The 22,352-nt window shown below is 45.6% G+C and overlaps 1 protein-coding gene across 1 annotated transcript in view; it reads right to left on the bottom strand.

Moving 5' to 3' along the window:
• Window positions 1–14,615, bottom strand: part of LOC306786971 (microtubule-associated serine/threonine-protein kinase 1-like) — a gene marked incomplete at its 5' end in the record, with an annotated part of 39,378 nt that extends 24,763 nt beyond the window's left edge. Inside the window, 2 exons of the mRNA XM_079281930.1 lie at window positions 6,721–6,752; window positions 14,577–14,615. Coding sequence (XP_079138056.1) covers window positions 6,721–6,752; window positions 14,577–14,615 — 71 coding nt within the window. The remainder of the gene's footprint in view (window positions 1–6,720; window positions 6,753–14,576) is intronic.
• Between the last annotated feature and the right edge of the window lie 7,737 nt (window positions 14,616–22,352).

The raw sequence follows: 22,352 nt of genomic DNA, 5'->3' as shown, positions 1-22,352 counted from the left end.
ATAAAGTGATCCGCACATACTCTAGTGTACGCCAAATTCCATTCCTTTATATCTCGAGAGATGCGTGACAGCCATTTCTCGCGACGTCGCTTGGATAGCTCCTTCGTGTCATTTCCTTGATGTGTAATGACCGCTGGCAAACGAAAGAATGATTTCTTGTCTCTATCAGCTCTGCTGCCACAACGAAAGACAGCACAAAAGTTCACCACCGATAGGTTATGCGACTCAGCCGTGCATGCCAGTGGCTTTGTGTGTACTCCAACATGGCCGACAGCTAAACTGTGACGTCACACGAGACCACTCCATTGATTCCTATTAGCCCGTTTGGGCCTCTTTAAGTGAGTAAATCCAACAATTGTGTCGGCCATTGTCAGTGAGCAGCAGTAACAGGACAGAAGAGGCGACACTGTCCTCACTCTGCTCCATCACATCACCACCCGACAGACCTCAGTCTGGGGGCTTACACAGCGGCTGACAGCAGCGATATCTATCAAGCACTGCTGCTGTAGAAGCCCGTGTCCTCAAAAGTGTTTTCCTGTAAGAGAGGCCCTGAGAGGCAGACCGTGGAGAAGGAGGATCAAACTGAATGAGAGTCTCATCTCTCTAAGAGGAGAGGAACGACAGGGCCCTTCACTGGAAGCTAATGGGAGATGTAGCACATCTCCTACCATCAGCGTTGTGTGTGTATCGAGCACAGGGCCCCTCCGGGGGAAAAGCTGCAGCACTTAGAAGGAGAGACTCTCTGGTCTGACTCAGGTGTCCCAGCCTCCCGCTCACCTCCTTTGGTTTTTTTTGCACGTCATTGGTTAAGTGAAGAGTAATGAGTTATTTAGTTGCAGAGGAAGAGTGTTTGAGACGATGTGCTGTATGTGTGCGAGGGTGACTGAGCTGACCGCCTCGCAGCACAGTGCACCTGAGCCGAAGCACCCGAGGGAAACACACACACATGCACGCACACACACCACACAAAATACTGTTATAAACACTGTCATATCATTCTAACATAATGCCATTTTGCTGCTCAGCTTAAATACTGCATGTTTTTTAACTGTTTCACTTTTAACATCACAAACAAAAGGTTCTGAGGATGCGTCTGGCGAACGTAACGCTAACTTGGGTAACGTTAGCAGGGGTTGTTGTAACGTAAACTCCCCCAAATCCAATAAGGAGCAGGACCAGTGTTACCAGGCCTGCATTTTCCTGCATAATAGGGCTACTTTTTAAAATTTCGCCGTGGGTCGGACTTTTCCGTCTGCTGGGTGGGTAGACCTATTCGGCGCCCTTTGCCGAGGAAGTCAGAGTGGTCACTAGTAAGCTAGTTCGCTGGACGTGCTAACATTTGCAGCGTAGCGCAGACAAACACTTCCTTACACCTCTGTTCTTGTGTTTTTGTGTTTCCACAGTATCTATTAAAGAAAGAATAAAAAACTATTTCAGGGTATAACCTGTTTATTTTCTGCCGATTGAATGGGATTTTCTCGCCTCGGCTGGACATTTATTCCACTCTATTATCAGGGTCTTTTAAACGGAAATTGGTTAAATTATCATAATGGGAAGGCTAAAATAAAATGAGACCCTAACCCTCTAAACTCTTTGATGAATGAATAGCACTCTTACTGCATGCATGTACCGCACGTGCACCGGCTTCGACAGGCCTGCCGTGCGTAGTTCAGTTTATTCAAATACAGAAAGAAAGAATAAAAGAAAGCAGGAAAAAAACTGAAAGACAGTGAAAGAGAGAAACCAACCAAATAAAGAAAGAGAGAAAGAGTGAGAGCGAGGCAGTCAAAGCCAGTGTGCGTGTCTGGCATGCTCACGTAACCTTAGTGAGCTGGTCCCTAATGGAAGAGCAGACACAGATATCACCCCAGGGCCCTGCGCTCTATCTCAGCCTCTCCTCCTTTCACCGCTTGAACGCACTCCCTCCCTTTCTCCACCTCCGTCACGTTCATGATCTTAATCATCTCGTTTCTTCTCTCTTTTCCCCGGCAGGGACTTTCCAGCAGCTATGAGGGAAGTGCGTCTTGAACTTCACGCATTGCACAGCAGTCATTTTAGGCATTTAGCGAGGACTTTCGAGAAAGGTTTTTTCTTTGGTTGTTTGTGGCATGAATCAGAGAGGGTGAGGCTTCCTGCGTTACTTCCATCTGTCTGCCCGTGTGTCTGGGCTCAGGTGTGCTGTAGTGAGAGTCTCTGCCGTGATAGAAGCCGGTTTAATCCCTGATCAGTGTGTGTGGGTGGGGGGGGGGGGGGGCGGGGGGGGGGGGGGAATGAAGTCACTCTGAGAGGCTCAGCACGACATCCATTATTGCCGCCGCCGCCGCTCTCGAATGTCAGCACAACCTTTCAGGCTGTTGACATCAGCAGGATTGAAAGTATCGATTCAAATCGCAGAGGTAAAATAGCGCTCAAACGATTTATTCCAACAAATGCGATAATGTGAGATTTTATTGATCCCTCATGCAGGAAAATTCTCTCAGGGTTTCACGGTAAAAATCTAAATGCCAACTATAGCTGCTCATGATTCGAGGTCTTGCACAAGAAACCTGAAGGTCGGGTAACCCCCCCCCCCCCCCCCAAATAACCCACAGGATCATCCGACTGCAACATCTCTCGCTATCAGCGAATCAGACTGCAGAGAAAAGCCATCTAAAAGTCTTTGCTCTCTCTGACTCATATTTGGCTCAAGCAATTATTGGATTGACCACGCCCGGCGGTGAACCAGTCTACAGGAAATGCCACTGTGATGACTCGCCTTTTCAATGACGTGATGTTGTGTTCCCATCAGGGTCAACGGAACCATAATAAGGGCCAAATATAATAAATCACTCTCGAGGCTCTAAGCCTCATTTCATCATTTCATCATTGTTGTCATTTTGGTGTTAAAATCGAAAAGCATTAATAAGTTTCGGGAAATCTGACTGTTAACTGGATCGAATGCCAGGAGACGAGGGTCGTCCCTCACAACAACAACAGAATACCACAGTATCTGAAAGGAAAGTGGAATCTCTTTCAAACGCATCTTCAAACTATACATCAAGCCCAAGAGTCTACAATCACGCAGGTATATCGTTCACCATGTTCGCCACCTTAGCTCCGCATGATTGCATTGCTAACATTTACTGGATAGCACCAAAAACAAGGCGCAGTGTAGACGCTGAAAGGTTGTTGAGATACTTCAGTCTGGACCAAAGTGCTGGACTGACTGACATTATCATTCGTAGAGACACGCTGAGGCTAAAAAGAGATCGCATGAACTTATCTCACAACACATCAGGTTGGATTAAGTGCTTTAACGTTAAATTGATTTGAACACACAATTCGTAGTCGATTGAAGCAATCAATTCCTTCACGTGTGCTATATTGACCAGAAAAAAAGCTTTATCGGCAGTGTCTACATGTACCAGGGTGCATTGCGTGCGAGCGACTGACGGCTCGAATAAATACGGCCGAATGTCGGACACAGCCAAAGCGTCCTCTGCACTCGTATTTTGCCACGCCTTCTTTTTTGCTGTTTAAAACGTAGTTTGCAATAGAAGCAAATGAGAATGAGGAAGTTCTGTTTCTGCTTTTGAAACAATAGAGCACGCTCCCAGAAGCGGAGATTATCCACCCCAGCTGAAATAGCGGCATGTAGTTCTTCCTTGCCTCAAACACTGTCACCTCAAATGACGGCCCTATAGACACAGGGGGAATGACAGATTTTGCAGCTGCGAACTCAGCATTCTCGATCAATGTTGCACGCACTGAGCAATTTATTGATTCAATCGACTGCATTTGCCAACAATTGGTCAATGATTGGACGTCCACATGAAAGATGGCGAATGTTCCCTTTCAATTCGCATGTCGCACATCATGCAACTTCAAAAGATTCTGCAATTTACTCATTGCATCCTCTGCAGGAACTTTATACTAAAAGTTACGGTAACAATATTCTGTATTCTACAAAAAATCACGAAGACTCTTGACATGCACATTCAGCAGAACAGAGCAGACATCTGAAACCAAGTTTGGCACACGGTGACCTCAGTCACACTGTCAATACGAGCCACTTTGTAACATATACTGCAACGACACTGTAGACTCACAGAGAGAGAGAGAGGGGGGGGGATGAATAAACAGGAAGCCAGCGCTACCACACCTCACAGCTCAGAGGAGCCAAATCATCGCTGCTCTCGTTGTACCTTCTAGTGCGTCGAAACATGCTGCTCGCTGGGTATCTGGGCGTAACTCTATGTAGCCGGAGCAGCGGAGACAGCCGAGCGATGAGGGAAGAGCAGTCAGAAAGCAGCGGGTCTCTGGGAAAATGCCATCGCGGTGCAACGCATACTGCAGCTCCCACAAGCTTCAGATGTGCGCCGATGTCTGGGCAAGTGTGGGCAAGTGTGGGCAAGACCCGAAGGAGAGGGAGGGAGGGAGGGAGAGAGAGAGAGAGAGAGAGAGAGAGAGAGGAAGGGAGGGATGGAGGGTGATAGGGTGGGTCTGTCCTTTAGAGAAGGAACAACAAAAGGCGGTGCAGAGTGTCATTTCTGTGACTTCTTCGTGGAGGTTTTCTGCGCTCTCGATGTCTGCGCGCTGAAAGAACCCGACGTGGAGTTAAAAGCTTTTTAACCGCAGGCTAGTGGACACCGTGAGTGAATGCAGCAGGAGGTGGCGAAGACATGACTTCGGGACAAGGTCATGTGGCCTGTTGCATAACTGTCAAACAGATGTTGAATGGAGTCAAACATTAAATAAAGCATAACCGATGACGATGTGTGCCCCACGCGCACACTCAGATACTTTGAATGGCTGTGTGCGCCCATGAATGGATGCAGTAGGCAGATTGAATGCGATGCCAGCTCCACTCAGCTCATCTATAATGGATGGCGGGCTCGTAGCGTCCCACGGAGGGAGACAGAGACGGTCTCAAGAGCGAGAGAGAGGGGGCATGATGGCAGAAATGTAAAGTATTGTTGGAGAGTGAAAGACAACGGTGAGGTGGAGAGGAGGGCACAAAGACGAGTGGGGCCTGCTGCTTCATTTCGTGTGCGATTACCCATGATGACCTGGGACGAGGAGGCGGCGCAGAGAAGATGGATGGGGCCCGGGAAATGGGTAACAGGGTGGAGACAGAGGTAGTGGGCTGTGACCACTAACACACACACCCACACGCACACACAGATTCACTCTTAATCAGTGGAGCAAAGAGATTACAATAAAAGAAAAACCTTAAGAGAAGCGTTAGCATGCTATATGTCTCATTAATACCCTCTTTATAATAATCTATACGCCATCCACGTAACGTTTATTCACTTTCTTGTCGAGAGTTAGGAGAAAAGGTTGATACCACGCTCATGACTGTACACTAAATATGAAGCTACTGCCAGCAGCTGGTTAGCTTAGCTTAGCATAAAGACTGGACACGGGGGGGAAACAGCAAGGCTGGCTCTGTCCAAACAAAATCCTCCTACATATACCAACGCCTAAAGTTCACGAATAAACATATTATAGATGTTACTAAAACTAAAAATGTCCTTATTGATTCACTTGATCGCCTTATAAAAGTTATGAGAAACTTGTTAAGTAACAGTTGCCTCTTGTCCTGTTTCTGGCCACCTGACAAATGTAAGTCCAACATTCACTCTGTTTTGGATTTTTGGTCTCCACCCACTCACAAGGGGAATATGTGGCTCCGACATGTCCACCAGCAAGTGGCTGACTTGGTCTGGCTGCGGTGTGGTGCTGAGCAGGTGTAGTGCACGGTGGATTTCTTAGAGCTTGTTCTCTGAGAGTACAGCTGCCTGTGGCGACTGGAGATCACAGGCAGCTGGGATGAGAGCCGTAAGACTCAACGACAACAGAGTCAGGTCACAGTTCTCTGTGGGTTGATGTACTACGAGCGAGCCTTTTCACATCATTCTTGATCTATCGTTGATACAAACATTCTGACCAGAGAAGCTTCAAGTAAAAGTACCAAATGTAACAACAGAAAATTGTACTCATTATGTAATCTCAATCTGCAAATAGAAACTACAGCTGTCAAATAAATACAGTACAATATCTCCCTCTGAAGTTCTTTCATAGCCGTTAAACTTTTTTTTAACTGTGCTGTATGTTTGATTTACTGTGTGTGGGATTAACTGTCTAACTGCAATGTTTTTCTTACTGTTTTTCAGCTACGTGTCTGGTTTTGTAGTATATTTTCTATGGTTCTGTTGCCCGTGGGTTGGCTAAAGCTGATTGGCAATATACTGCTAAACAAACAACCAGACGAGCGTGTGAGAGGGAGATAGAAAGGAGAGCGAGAGAAGGGATTTAGAAAACAGGGTTAGGTAGAGCAGAGCCACAAGGCAGAGGGGCGGAAATGAGAGCGGAATAGAAACAGATTCATAACCGAAGCAATGAGAAGAGAAGCGGGGAGATAAAGACGAGTAACTGAGCGACCGGGAGAGGCAGAATGGCTTTCAGCACCATGGACAGCCTCCAGAGCTCCCGGCTGGCTTTAATCAGACTCCGGCAGACTCCCCCCCCCCCTTTCCATTCACAGGAGGAATACACACTCCACACCCCAAGCACCTCTGAAGCATCCTCAGAGCGTTCAAACCACAACATGCAGATCATGCTCAGCAGCTTCCCTTGATGCGATTGTTTTTCCTCACAATGGGACATGGTCCCCGCTTCCATCCCCCAGAGAGGATGGAAAAGACAGGGGGAAGGGTGAACGAGGGTAACACTCACCTGCTGTTCTTGCGAGGCAGGGGCAAATCCTTCTGGAAGAAAGACAAAGAAAAAGAGAGGGAGATCAGGTACAAAAAAGAATCATATATATACTTTCACGTGATCAATAAAGTACAACATGCCGTTTGCATCATATGCAGACAGGCCTTTCAGTTTAAAAGGTAAAGTTCCCTTTTAAGTCAACATTTGATGGCATTTTCCTTCTTAATTTGGATGTTCATACTTGAAATAGGATGTTGGGATTTGACAAAAAAACGAAAGAAGCCATGAATTCCTTATCAGGTAGAGAGAAAAACGTAAACTCACTTCGTGAAGTGACAGTACTGGTGAAAGAAAATCCTGCCATCCTTTTTATGTTTATAGGTGGATGAAGATGAAGATCCCAGAAACCGATGAACTGTTCGTTAAATCCCGCCCCGAAAAGGAACTGTCCAACCAATAGCTTTGCAACCGTAGCGAGGCCCAACAAGATGCTGTCAGTGTTGATGCTAGCGTTAGCAGATTTGGGGAAGTTTTCCAGCAACCCTAGTGACATTTTTAACCACTTCAAGAACTTAACGTTAGCCTTATTAATGTAAGATAGCTAACTAGCTACATCTGATAATATCTGTTAGCAACAGTTGTAATTTCAGCCGGCAAAAACTACGGTCTCCAGCTTGAAATAGGATGCCTGCTTTTAAAAATACCTTTAAAAATCAAAGACCCATTTTTTTTTTAAACTTCACCAAGAGTTTTGAGTGGTGAAGCCGCCACATCTATCCTTATTGAGCTAGACAGGCGTAGCAACAGTAACGAAGCGGGTTGGGCTACGTGAGCGAAGAATTGAATTCTCTAAGTCCCGCCCCTCAAACGCAGACTGGCCAACCATACCGCAGCATCAGCGAACTCCGACCAGGGTCCGTCAATGGCTCTGCTCCATTGATTCAGATTTTCCTCGTTGTCGGCCTGGTTTTGTGTATTTCAAGCTAGTCATGGTTAGTCCGTCATGTAATAGTAGTACTCGTTACCTGGAGAGGTCGGAAAGAGATATATGTTTCTAAAACGTTAGGTTTCTTCGACATAAAAACCTGTGGAGCTAACATTAGCTTGGTGGAGGGTCGGAAGCCAGGGCTTTTGGAGGCCTGGGGTTAAGAAATTGCCCAGCTGGTAATCCTGACTAACGAGGAAATAAATGAGACTAGAACTTACTTTAAAAATGCGACCGTATGTACATGATGCATTTGGATCTATGTGTTTAAACCAGTCAGGCTATTCATTTGAGCCAGGGCACCCCGCCCTCTCTCTTCTATCCTCCCATCTCCTGAGACCAGATGGATAGAGTATCGAGCAGCAGCAGACACTCACTGCACCGAGATGAGAACAGTGTTTGAGCAGAGCCAGATCTCATGCCAGCACAGGCTGGCTCTTTACAAAACCCTACACGCTGAGATAGAGAGATGGAGGCAGGGAGGGGGCAGAGGGTGTAAACAAGGGTGGAGTAGAGAGAGAGAGAGAGAGAGAGAGAGAGATGAATCATGCTCACAGCCTGACCCTTGAGCCTGAGTATTCTTGCCTCCAGCTCAGCTCCTTGGATGTGTGTGTGTGTGTCCTAGAAACAGTAAATGCTGTTTTTGAGTGTCTCTGTTGTGAGCCATCGCACAGTATACAGCAGCAGATGCGATTAATGCATTATCCGCCTCACACCTTCTCCTGTCACACGCAGGGTAATCTTGTTAAGGTGCTGTTAGCGTCGCATCGACCACCTTCTAACCACAGTCAATGCAATTATAAGGTAAACCTTCAGATCAAGATGTGTGTGTGTGTGTGTGTGTCAGTGAGCATGTATGTGTGAGTGGACCTGCTGCGACTGATCTCCACTGAAGCACAACATATGTATTAAAGTGTTGCCGTCTGAAAGCTCTGTATTACAAGGACAAACCTACAACACAGGACACAGTGTTTTTTTTAAACTTTGTCAGTCACCATCCATCTACTGTTACCTCCAGAGGAGAAAGCCGAGTAGTGAGGCACCAAAATATACCAAACGTAGTGGAAAACACTCCCCCGATGAGAAAAATAGAAAAACAACAGTCTTCATAAGCCGGTCACCTGCTATTCCACTGCTTGTCTGCAGGGTTTTAGGTTGTTAACAGAGACAAATCCCTCCTTACAAGGACGACTGAATATTCAACCCATTGATCCCTCCTCGCTTTGTCCTTCATTGATCAGGCTAATTGACCCTGAGCCGTCACAGCCGAGGGGAAGATGACTTACAAGAGGCCTCGGCAAAGGCTTCCCACTGATGAGGAGGGTTAACCGTTCAAAGAAGCCCTGACTGAGTATTACAGAGCAGCAGCAGTCCAGTGTAAACACAACCGCGTCATGTCACACGGAATAAAAATGCATTTTCATGTGTGGCTTTCATGATAAAATGTACACGTGGGCAACAAAAATAAAGGTATCTATTGCAATTCACTTAATTGGAAGTACTTTTGTAGCAATGGCCATGTCGGTCTGTTGGTCGGTCCAACACAGATTGACACAGCTCAACAACTATTAAATAGACGTTACGCATTAAAGAAACCTTTGAGTTGCCAACAGCATCAATCTAGTGACTTTGTTGACTTTGTTCTCTGGCGCCACCATGAGGTTGACATTTGTGGGTTTGGATGAAATGTCTTTACAGCTATTGGATACATTGCCATTATATTTGGTGCAAACATTCATGTTCCGCTTGGAACATTTGTAATAGCATTTAAGGCTACGCTAAAACTCACAAAATTCACAGAAAAATACAAAGTGTCCTCAGTGGTATCTAAGGCCCGACAACATGTATAAAAAGTATTTAGGCAAGAATGTTGTACGTCTTCATGAAGTGTTGAAATCATGTGTAGAATAACAGAATGTTTTGCATGAATAGTCAACGAAGTGCAAATAAATAATCAAAATGCATTAAACCAGCTAGTCTCGGGCCTCAGAGCGCCATCTAGTGGGCCGTGGAGGGAAAAAGTGAAAATTACAATTTTTGGTTAATTACAAAGATATTATTATACGTAAATGTCAAGAATTCAAACGTCAAATTAAAATGCAAAATGTTAACGGACAGTCACGTTTTGAATCACCGCGCACATCACGACACATCATCAGGTTAGAGGCCAACGTGTTTTGCCACCGTTAGCGAGCTAACTTTCATCGTGGACGGTGAAATGGATCGGTTTTATGAAACAAGAGTGATATGGAAGACAAACCCAGTGCCAGTAAAAGCTCCTGATGCGTGCGGTGAAGAAATATGACCCCGAATACATCAAATGTGGATTCATAATGTCAGGCGGGGATGGGTGAGGGTAAGCAGAATATTTATTTTGGTCGTTACAGCCCAGCTTGTTTTTTCTACTTTGTGCATCATGTTTTTTTCCCCCTCATTTATTTGGGGAAAGTGGCCCCGTGGAAAGTTTTTAAGAATCAAGAAGTGGCCCTAAAGTCACAAAAAAACAACTGCTATAGCTCTTATATCTGAGTCCAGACCTGTGAACATCTGCTCACTGTCTGTCTGATGTCCCTCTGAGGGACTATTTAATGTCCAGGCATGTCTAGACAATAAAAAAAGAATGAGCCAGTTGGCACATTAAACAGCACGCAGCCGTCCACTGGTGCCTGAAATAATAAACCGGCACTATGAATATGATGCTTCCGTCCTCCCTTGGACTCTAGCTTACATCCCTGTGCTGCAGCAGGTAGCTCAATCAATCAATCCTCAGGTGACATGGCCTTTATTAACCCAGTAGAAATTCCATTAAAGTGCTCCTCTGTCACCCTCACTTTATTACAACTCTCAGCAATCAGTGTCACACACTATCTCCCTGAATGGACCAGCACAATCCCCAATTCCACTTTTAATTAGCAAAAAAGGTGAGCTAGAGAGAGCTCATTTCCCAGTTCCAATCTAGACGTTGTCGGCGGTCATTGTGCCGGGAAAGCGGCACACTGGTCCTCTTCCCAACATGCATCAGTGACTCACAGTCTCTGCGTTTACACATCATCATGGACACATCATCTTCGCTATTATTCAGCTCCTGAAGCCTGAGTCCTCTGTGGCTCGATCCTCCTGTGATGTAATTAGTCAGAATTCTCGTTGCTCGGCTGCGTCTCCCACGTCACAGCACGTTGTTTAAAAAAAATAATCAGACGTTGTCTGAGGCTGACGTGCAGCCGCGTTTAGATCCCCCCCCCAAGTCTCATTAATGAAGTCTGGCGGTTGGTGAAGGGTGACTGACAACAGACGGGAGGCTCCGTCACAAAGGTGACCACCGATCACAGATTAGAAATCCAAACAGCTCCTCTCTATATTTGCTCCTGTCTCTTTTCTTTTTTTGCTTCTTTCTCTCGGGGAGTCTAGCTGAGGTTTTTCAAGCATTCCGCCTTAAGATTACGTGTTTACAGACACAGGTCGGGCTTTTTAGTAACGAACCTGCAGATGGCCTCCTTCTGTCAGTGTGTTCTCTCTGACAACAAAATAACCTCTTTAATGGGTCGACTGCAGCCCTCACGCAGTGTATGTGTGTGTGCACGCTATATGCACATGTGTCTATGGTTGCCTCGTGTTGAGTCACTACAGATGAATCATTGGTTAATACACTCAACCTGAGGCCAGGGTGTGCAGAAATGAGAAGGATGTTGAAATTTGTCAATTTCATTCATCTTATCCGCATTTCTTCTTCTTTTTTTTACTTGGTAACTAGTTAGTTAAACCATTCAAATGTTATGATTTACCTGGGATGCTATTTTTCAGCCATTCTGCAAGGTGGAGTCAGCTCGTGCGCTAACCAGAGAGTCAATCCATCCATCCATCCATTCAGCAGCCATTCAAAAAGCCAGCGGCCTAAACGATGCAGGCAGTAAAACATAACTGAGAACGAGAACGCCGTCTCCTGCTCCGTGTTTTCGACGAACCTATAAAAGAAAGGTCCTTTTGCTGTTGTGTCCTTCAAGTCATCTTTCCTGCACTAAAGGAACAAAGAAAAGAAAAAGCCCCAGTCATAATATAAAAGGCATTAGCTGAGCTGCAGGCCTATAAAGCAAACTGCAGCTCTATCAGGATGGGCCGGCCAGTCCAATCATTTTGTGGACACACTGCGGAAAGAAAGATGGTTGGGGCGTGGGCCCAGAGACGGACAATGGGGATCAATCAAGGGCCGTCCTGCTGCCAAGACACAGTGACAGGACCAGCCATCATGTGCAGCGTCTGACAGAGTCTGACTGATTTGGGTTTTGACAGATGGAAAAGGGGAAAGAGGCTGATTGATGAGTGTCACGTATAAGTTGATGGTCTGGTGCTTATATTTGTGCCGCCATTTATCTTATTTCTATTTGTGATGACAGTGACTGATGAGGAAAAGTCAAAGCCTAACTGACATTAAAATGTATTTTTTTGTACTTTTTTCATAGTTTTTTACATAATTTTAGTAGTTTATTTTGACTTGTGTACATTTATGATCGAAATGGTACTTTTTTGTTTGTTTTTTGGTTGCAGCAGTGCTCCCTACATTAGTGAACTCTAGGGGGTGTGAATATTTGGTATGGTATTTATATCAGTACTGTAATATGTGTGGTCCAAACTCTTTGTGAGCGGGCACTTAAAATACTTCATAACATATAAGTTCCAACTGCCACACAGTTAGTCAAATGTAGTGGGCTAACGTTGTTAGCTGTTGATTAGGTCCATCTTGAATTTGACAATTTTTAACAGGACTCCGTTACTCTGTACGTTACTCACGTTACTCCGCACGTTACTCCGTGGTTTAATTCAAATAGCGGGTAACGTGTAGTTTTGTGGTCACAGAACTACACTCAGGACTCGATTTCTGTGAGCTTCCGGTCGTCAGCCGTCACCACAACTGGTTACAAAAAGCAACGTCATGTGAGGATTTGTGCTAATGCTAGCATGCTAGGCTAAACTAGCTTCCACTTTCCGTGTGGAACACAAGCACCACGGGTCCTCCCAAATGTTGACCATTTTTAAGGGACAGACAGCTTAAATTGCTAACAGTTGTTAGCTTACACATTGTTGTACAAGGGGTAATTTGTGTCAATAGCATATCCAGTAGCCTGAAGCTTATTGACACGGTGTCCACAAATATGTCCAAAAACGAATTGATTCTCTTTTTGAAATAAGGACATAATAGCTGCGTAATCATTATAGTTCCTATCTTCTTGGACAAAAAGTGTGTATCTTTTCATTTAGACGACAAGCCTAATGAAATTAGTGTCATTTCAAAAAATGTGCTTTGCGTGACTATGTGGGCTAGCGAGCCAAATGAAGTGACGCAACGCGCAGCAGGCACAAAAATGCTAATTTTCAAGTTAGTCATGTTGAAGTGATGCATCACGGGTGTGACCCCTGACCCCAACTGCAAGGGAGCGGGGGTGGGGTGTGTGGGAGGGGGGGGGGGGGGGGTGGTCACCATATGGTGCTGAGAGAATGATTGTGTGTGTGTGTGTGTGTGTCAGAGAGAGAGAGAGAGACAGAGGGAGAGAGAGACGGTTGGCATGATGAGACCCAGGGGAGTGACAAGGCTTTTGAGCGGGACAAGCAGAGTCACACGTCAACACACACACACACACACAGACATACAGCAAATCATTCAGCTCGGCCTGCCTATATCTATAAAATGCCAATTTCATAGCAAGTCTGACTCGACGATGATTAATTCCCTCGCATCTCCTGTCATACATCACGGCGGCAGAGCAGTGAGCTGCTCACCTCACTACTAGTCCTCCCTTGATTCCTTTACACTCTCTCTCTCTCTCTCTCTCTCTCTCTCTCTCTCTCTCTCTCTCTCTCTCTCTCTCTCTCTCTCTCTCTCTCTCTCTCTCTATCTATCTCTATCTCTTCAGAATAATGGGGGTCAATTTTCCCACCGAGCAGCTCGGAGCTGCAACTGAGAGCCCTCGCTGGACAATCCTCCCTTTTTTCAGCAACAGAAAGTAAATGAACATACACTTGCGGGGCGGGTTGCTCTCTATACGCCCGGCCTGCAGGCTGCTCATCCCCGCTCAGTTCACACTGAATCACACAAAGATGGGGGGGGGGGGGGGGGGGGGGGGGGTGGTGTGACCCGTGGTTAAGCAGGCTGCTTCATAATGGATGAGCGCAGAGGTTTGCACGCGTCATATCTGTATGCATGAGTGACGACTTATTACCAGCATTTGGTAAAGGAGACTGTGTGTACGCTCCACCTAATAGAAATTATCCTGAAGTGAGCTTTGTTACGAGAACATATGGGATGTCCTGTATTTATAAAAAATGATGGGGTCACCACTTTGTTACGATACAATCAACCACCTGAGACACACTGTGTGACCCCCATTAGGGGAGACAGAGCAAGGATACCATCATGTTTTTGGGGCTTTGCTTAGTGATGAAGACTGCAGATTGCTGTATTCTCCTATACTGTACTACTGCGATTGTTGCTGAAACAGATGGCTCATTTAATTCATGAGCAATCGACCGAAAATTAAATGGGCTCTGGAATTCTGGTCACTTTTCACTATTACCTGATGTTTTACAGACCGAATAAGCAACTAAATAGTGAAGAAAATCATGAATTCATCATGAAAACAACTGCAATATATGACATGGAAATATTGTTATGATATACACTGAGGCATGCAGGTATATTGATAGGTTCTACTTGGACTTCTATTGTAATTTGTAGCCATAAATTCACAGTAACGTGTCATGTAAAAATGCATAAATAAGCATGTGGACTCTCCGCGTGATGGCATGGTATCTGGTTGTGTGGCCTACAGCTGGAAACAATAGGAAAACATTTTTTTAGCAGAGTAAATGACAGGATCACGATGACGAACCAGCTCACCTGCAGCCTCCGGCGCCGGATTATCCCCGAGTCATCCATGGCGTAACGAGGTGCGGCGGGGGTTTCCCCTCACTAAAACTATATCTTGACCCCCTCTCCCCACCCTCACTATTAAGATGTTTTTCAACTCGGAAGGGCTGCGGCATCCACTGGTTCACACCCGAACCGCAAAGCAGCAGCAGCAGCGTCCTGGCGCACTCGGAGCCAAAGAGGCGCACACCGTGTCACGTCGAAGAAGCCCAGGAAAACACACGCATGTCAAGCTGTCCCATTCCGTCTGGTTCACCCCCAAATAATGTCTCTGGGAAAACACACACAAAAAAAGCAGTTTGTCTCAGCCCCCACTTCTAACCTGCGTCTCGGGGGTTGCCAGTCATGCTGCTGTCTCTGCGGTCTGCGTTCCCTCTCGGAGCATCCTTGACATTTTGCCCAGAGGTGTTTTTTGTTGTTATTGTTCTGCGCTTTGATACCAGCCGACCGGAGGCCCGAGCGAATCGCTGCGAACACAGACGTGTAAGTGAGCTACACGTAGGACGAGCCCGACCCAAGTTCTTCTGTTGCTCCGCAAGAACCTCCCGAAGAAACGCGAGCCTCTCCCCACATCCGCCCCACAAAGGACGGCGTGTTCCAAAAAGCTCAGCGCGGGTTTAAACAATAAAATGACGGGGTGGGGGCGATGCCTTTTTTCACACACTACTGCACCGTACAGTTGTTGAGCGGCGATGCTCCGAGACGCGCTTCATCCTCTACAGCCCGGCTGACATTGCCGCTGATTCGCCGCGGAGGAGCCTCTTGTCTGCTTGTCACTGGGTGAACGAGGACAGCGCGTGCGTTCCTCCCCTCGCTTCTTCACGTCTCCTCCGAAACACGCAGGTTTGAACTCTTCGTCCGCTTGCTTCCTTCGCCATTCCGTTGCTCCTCAACCTTCACTTCCTCTGGTACTGGTGACTGGACGGGGCGACAGCAGCAACGCGATATTTGTAACCCCCCCTCCTTTCTGGGAATCCCTCTCGCCCCTCCTCCTCCTGCTCGCGCGGCGGAGTGTCCGTCTCCGCGTGAACTAAGGAGCGTACAGATACAGCTCACACTACATGGGCTCAGTTTAGGGGCTGTTTTTGTTTGTTGTTGCTGATTTTATATCCTGAACGTGGCGCGGTGTAGTTCAAGCTCACATTTGGAACACTAAAGCTTTTCAGACGACAGCGTGGGTGATGTGAATGTGGGTGTACGGAGGCCGGTTGGAGACACGTTCAGCACCACAGACAGCGACACAGGATTCACAGTAAACCGGCAGCGTCGCCCCACGTTGCAGTAAACATTTGTGCTCATTTAATCACCTTTCGGGTCGTGTTAAGGGTTAAGCGTAGGCTAATGCTAACATTGCAGTTGAGGCTACTTATAAGCCACTTGGTGGCTCTACAATGCAATGCAGATGTTGAATGTATCAGCAAAAGGAAACATGATGACAAAAACACCATTCTTAGCTGTAGAAACTGGATGTAGGTTAATTCAGGAACCGTTTCCTTAAAGTGTTGCCCATAAGTTACATTATTTAGGATGCTTCGTGTAAAACAGATTAGCTTGAATAAATGATGATTTCTTTCCACAACAAGCTAACTATGTGCATGCATTCAGTAAATAGGCCTATGACACTAGCCAACAGGTGCTTAGCTTAGCTTAGCATGGCTCTGTCCAAAGGTAACACAATCGGCCTACCAGCACGTCCAAAGCTAATATTAAGATGGTATATTTTTGTTTCATACCTACAAAAAACAATGTGTAAAACTGTCCAAAACCACTTCACTTCACCCCGCTGTGTGTAGCGCTGACACTGTGTTGTACAGGTCTCTTATGCTAAACTGGGGTCAAGTTAGCATGAAGGGAAACACATATAGACAGGGAAACAGGCAAAACAAAAACCTGAGGCCAGAAAAAACAAAGAAAAAGGCCACGCTGGGCAACACGATGTTTACTCCCACGACATTCCGTGATTGACAGGGCAGTTGGCCCTTTGGCAAAGTCATTGTACAATGTCTTGCTGGGGATTAGGGCTTTTACACAGTTTTTTGTGTAACATATGTTCCAGGCTGCCCACACAGTCACGACCTCGTCAGTGCCAGACACAGCGAGAGATCTGCAACAGAGTGTCCAAACCTGGCCCACGCTGACCGATTCCGAAAGGAAATGGGCAGGAAGACGGCAGGAAGACGGCAGGAAGACGGCAGGAAGGCTGCAGGGATGCTGTTGGTCCGCGTCCAAATGACTGGCAAACAATTTTGCATTGTAAGGAAAAGGCTCTCTGCAAAGAATTGTTAGCTTCACTGACAAACAAAGTGTCCTTTTAAGCTTCATTGTGTTCGAACCTTTACCTCAGGTGAACCAACTACAAATGTCTGTTTAGTCAGCCGGCCACTTTGGTCCAGACATCAATTTCTTAACTACTATTGGGCGGATTGCCATGCAATTTTGTAGAGACATTCATGGTCCTCAGAGGATGAACCCGTCTGACTTTGATGATCCTGACTAGCACCACCAACAGCAGCAGCAGAATCAAGGGACAAACGGACATGCATCGAGGTGAAACAAATTAGTCCATCATTTTCATTCTCTGTGGATAAAGGTTTGAACGACAACACATATATTGATTGTGGCTGACGTAACAAACAAAACTAGATTTCGCAAGTGTCTAAACAGTGAATTCAGAAAAAAAAACGTTCCCCTTGCTGTGGCAGAATGTGTTCAGAGACGCACAAATCTTGTCAGAAAATAAAAAGCCCCAGCAAGCAGGCAGTTATTTGTTATATCAAATGGAGCTGTCAGGGCCGTCTGGCTGGCAGTCTGAAAGCCAGATCGCCTCAGTGCTGATGGCAGTACTTTGTTTACTTTGTGTAGCTGAGTGAAACCCAACAAACAGAGGAAACTCCTGCAGCGCTGCCGACTCCCTCTCCCATACACAAAGCCGCATTTGCCTTGGCGCTCCTCTCCGCTGTCAAAGTCTGGAGCGTCGCTTGTGCCGCAGTGGAGCCGGGGGCCATGTAGCCGGCAGGAGAGGCTATTGATTTCTGCTCCGGCACCGGCTAAGCTTCAGCTCACTGGGAAAAGCCCAGCGCAGGTGGGAAGGCTGGCCGGGGAGCCACACTTCATTGAGTTTTATAATGTGGTCATTATAGTCGCTGCAGAATGAACTGCTGGTGCTCAGCGGCTGCTGAACACAGGCCCGATGCTGCTTTCACATCCTCTTACGTAATCTGTTTTTTTTTAATCCCTTTGAGTTTGGAGAGTAACAGCTGCTCAGTTTTTGTTTGGAACAAACTCAAGGCCAAACAACCCTAACTACCCTCCGTAGCTATAAAAAGAATTGCTCACATCTTTCTTGAAAGCGGCTATAAGCGATGTCATCTCTTGCTGCAGGTGCAGCTGTAACATCTGTATGGGGGTTTACAACGTTTTTTAGCTCATTTATTTTGGTTTTACGTCGCTTTATTACCCATCAAGCATCATTGCATATCTGTAAATGGCAAAAATACCAAAGACAATCAGGAATTATTCATTTAATTGAAACGTTTTTAACAGTATATTTGGTTTTTATTGTATACTCATATCAATTTGATACAACTGACTGTCACCCGAAAAAAAGAAGCCTTTTCCAAGGAATAGCCAATGGCACAAGTAATGTGAGTTCTTCTTATAACCAAGGCCTGTATGTTCGGAAGGCTCACTCTCTACACGGCCTCCCATCTGTACCATATCCTAATATGTTTGTGCCATTGCCTCAGGAGTTCTTGTAAACCAAAAACAACGGTACATGAGAGACAATATTAGATTTACATTCACCAAGTGGCCAGAGACACAACTCCAAATGCATGCTGATGTCCCTGTGTTTGTGCTGGTTATGTGAATAGGCAACTGTTTGCTCACGAGTCAATCATATCAAGTCAAACAACAATATAAAACCAAGCTGAACAGCAATGCGTTACCGCCCTGTCTGATTGGTGGTTTCACGTCTGTTTCCCCTCTGAGAGTGGTCCAAAGTGTGCTCTGTGCAACACTGATGTCACGGGGTCCTTGAGAACATACGTACAAAGCTGAAGTAAGGTCAGAAGGGTCAACTGAAGGCAAGGTGTTCTGGAGGTGTTCATTTCCTCTTTAAAATGTGACAAAAGCGGTTTAGGATTATGAAGTTATGGAATCGAAGATGCCCACTGTGCCAATAAAATATCATCCTTTCTCCCGCTCACTTTTCAACTGTGCCTCCTAAAGATAAGGATTAGTGCTCAGACACACTTTGACATCCATTTCCCGTTCACGTCCCGTTATTCAACTGAAACACCCGCGCACTCACATCACTGTCCGACTGCAGAAGACACGCGATTGGACGGAGGTCTCTCCCCTGCCGTCAAAGCCTCAACTGTCTCACTCAGAAATGATGATCATTTAGATTTTTAGTTTTTTTTAGATGTTGGGGCTTCGGATGACAGAATGTTTATAGTCTCATGACTCTGATTAATTAAATAGCACACATGGTGCTGGTGTAAGTTCCACACACACATACACACACACACACACACACACATACACACATACACACACACACACACACACACACTCAGAATAGGAGCAGTGTTGCTTTCCAGATCACTGAAAAACAACTGTACAGCTGCCGATCCTCAGTGTACCGGGCATCAGCAAAAAAGTATGTTTATGTAAAAGGAAATCCATAAAATAATCAGGTTGATGCACTGGGGGGCACTCATATTATTGCAGGAGCTGTGTACAAAAGAGAAAGGTTGTGTCAGATGAATCACTGTTCAGTCTTAACTTCTCTTACTTCTTCTACAAGGAGGGAATGTAATATAAAACTGAATTTTGCTTTTTGCTGTGACTGTAAAGATGTTTTGATTTTAGATTTTCGATAATCAGTGGTCAGTAGTTTGCAGGGTTGTAGTTAGCAAATATCTCAATTACAGTAACTGTTGGTGAAGGTTTACTCACTAGACTGTTTGTTAAAAATGCTCATATCAATATGTGCGCTACTCGTCGGCGATGACGCCGTCGGTCAGGACGACATTAACAGAGGACAGCGGCGCTTCTATGCAAACAAAGCACAGAGAAGCTCGGATTACAACACACACAGAGTGACTTCACTCTCTGCTCAGGTAGACATTCATCATCATCATTTCCCTTTATGCCTCTTGGCATGTAGGGCAGCAACAAAAGTCTTCCACTCCTGTCTGTCCGGGCGAGTCGCTGGATGGTCCCCCATGAGTGGTTTAGGCTCTGCATCTCCTTCTCCACAGTTCTTCTCCATGTGTTTCTTGGTCGGCCTCTTTTTCTTTTCCCTTTTGGTGTCCAATGTAAGGCTGTTCTTGTAATATCAGCTAGATCTTTTCTCAACACATGTCCTATCCATCCCCATCTTCTTCTCATTAGGATGGTCTCCATGCTTTCGTGTTGGCATTTGTCATACAGTTCTTTATTTGAGATGGTGTTTGGCCAGAAAATGTGCAGTATTCGTCTTACACTCTTGGTGTGGAAGGTTGATAGTCTGTTGAGATCTTCTTGTGTCATTCTCCAGCATTCAGAACCGTACAACAGGGGGGATAAAACACTGCTCTGATACAATTTAAGCTTGGTCTTGATGGTGTACTGCTGTGACCTCCATATGTTATTTCGTACTTTGAAAGCGTTCCTTGCCTTATTAAGACGGCTCTTGATGTCTTTATCTGTGCCCCCGTCGTGTCTGATCTTCAGGCCAATCTTCTGACCAAAATCACTGAGGCGGGATGTTTTCTCCTGCATGTGTCGATGAGTATGTGAAAGAAGGAAATTGTTGTTTGCATCCATATAATTAATGCTCTGAATCTCAAATTCAGCATTAATTTAACATCGATAGAAACCAATCGAGGTCCGCCATGAAGCTAGGACATGTGTGATGTGGAAACCTGAAACCGCGAGTGTGCACACAACCTGTTTGTGTCACAAACATATTAGACACACTTAACGTTTTGAGGAGAGTATAGATGGCGCGTCTTTAACTGAGCAGTTCGATAATTGTACACCTCCTTGCCAGCCCTGAACATAGTCGAATCTCCATATGCTGTAGACATAATGAAAAGCACCGCTACCGTCAACGCTCGGAGACAACGTTACCGTCGTTAAGAGACTGTAACCTGGAGGTGGCTTGGTTTTCAAGGTATTGAGTAAAGATGTTGGTGTCATATGAAACTAGAGGACTAATGGTTCCTTTGGTCCCCATGAGTCCCACGAGAAAAAACTTGACACACTTGAGCTGCATCTCAGATCAATCTTAAGGTTCCTTTCAGAGGACATCTTCCACTTCTCTGTATATACTTTCATCTCCCCCTAAATATCCCCTGTCCTTGCCTAAAAAAGACAAAAATGGGTCAATGTGGGACTCTGAACAGCAACGACCGGTCAAGGTTAATGGCACTGTTATAAACAGGTACGATCCTCAAGCACCGAGTTCAACATCAATGGTTTTGCCCTTTTCAAGCCTCCGTCGGCTCATTGGGGCTCGATGGTCACAGACTATAAATCCTGTAAATTGGAGTGTGAAAGAGAAAATATCCAAAGGCTCGTTAAAGCTTCTGTTCCGATTATTTTATGGAGTCAACAACACCAACTGAGTCATCCACTCCAAGCCAAACACACAGCACAAACAAACCTCTTTTCCTGTTGTGAGTTTGTGTGTGTGTGTACATGCAAACACACTGAAACACACACACACACACACACACAATGTATGTGTTGAGAGAGACCTCTAGAGGATCACCATTACCAGGAAACACACACAGCGGGAGCAAACAGGGCGCCTGTTGTCTTGGAAGGAACAATTTAAAACAATGAGTGTGTGTGTGTGTGTGTGTGTGTGTGTGTGTGTGTGTGTGTGTGTGTGTGTGTGTATGCGTGTGTGTGTGTGTGTGTGTGTGTCACTCTTATGGCTATTATGGTGGATTAGGTGAATTATTTTAAGCCTCTTTTGGCTTTTTGTATCGCCTGCACAGTTTGTATTTTTGCTGCCGTTGTTTGGAGTCCCGCTGCCTTACAATATTTAAACACATGATTTCCTGAAGTTAACTTCTCCTTTCGCCTCCAATAAAGCACCACTACGCCTCCTTGTGGTGAAAGATGGCAGTGCGGCAGAGACATTGCATGACCCTGCATCGTGCTGCATTTCGCTTTGTGCAACCTGCAAAGGGAGGAGACATTTAAATGTGTAATTATGACTTATTCTGAATTATGAAAATGAATCATCCACCTGGCAGGTTAAACAAAGTCAGTCTCCTAACTGTATGAGACACTAACGTGGAATTACAAATCTATGAAAATGATATTTGTCCTTGTTGACTTCATTCATGCTTGATGACTCCGTGGGAAAAGCTCCTCGAGTAAGTCATGATGCTAAGAGGATGTTGGAGCATGTGTTTGGTCTATTTTCACACTCATTACGCGGTTGTCCCCGCGTGAGATCAATTAAAGTGAGCACTGGACTTAATCTGCAGCCACTTACTCTGTAAAACGATCAGAGATCAGATTTAAACACACACACACACACACACACATACAGATTAATTCAGATTAAGTCAAGATGTCCGTTGTGGCAAATAGCAAATAGAAGATGGATTTTTCTGTTGTCTGCCTTTCTTAGAAAACACAGTTTACATGTAGATCAGCAGTGGATCAAAATGTTTCCATCTTTAATTGCACACACACACCCATGGACTGACGTCACCGATTAGAAGGCGAGACAGCAGC

Source organism: Melanostigma gelatinosum (genome assembly GCF_949748355.1).
Source record: "Melanostigma gelatinosum genome assembly, chromosome: 13".
NCBI lineage: Eukaryota > Metazoa > Chordata > Actinopteri > Perciformes > Zoarcidae > Melanostigma > Melanostigma gelatinosum.
This window is presented reverse-complemented; position numbering and strand designations above follow the sequence as displayed.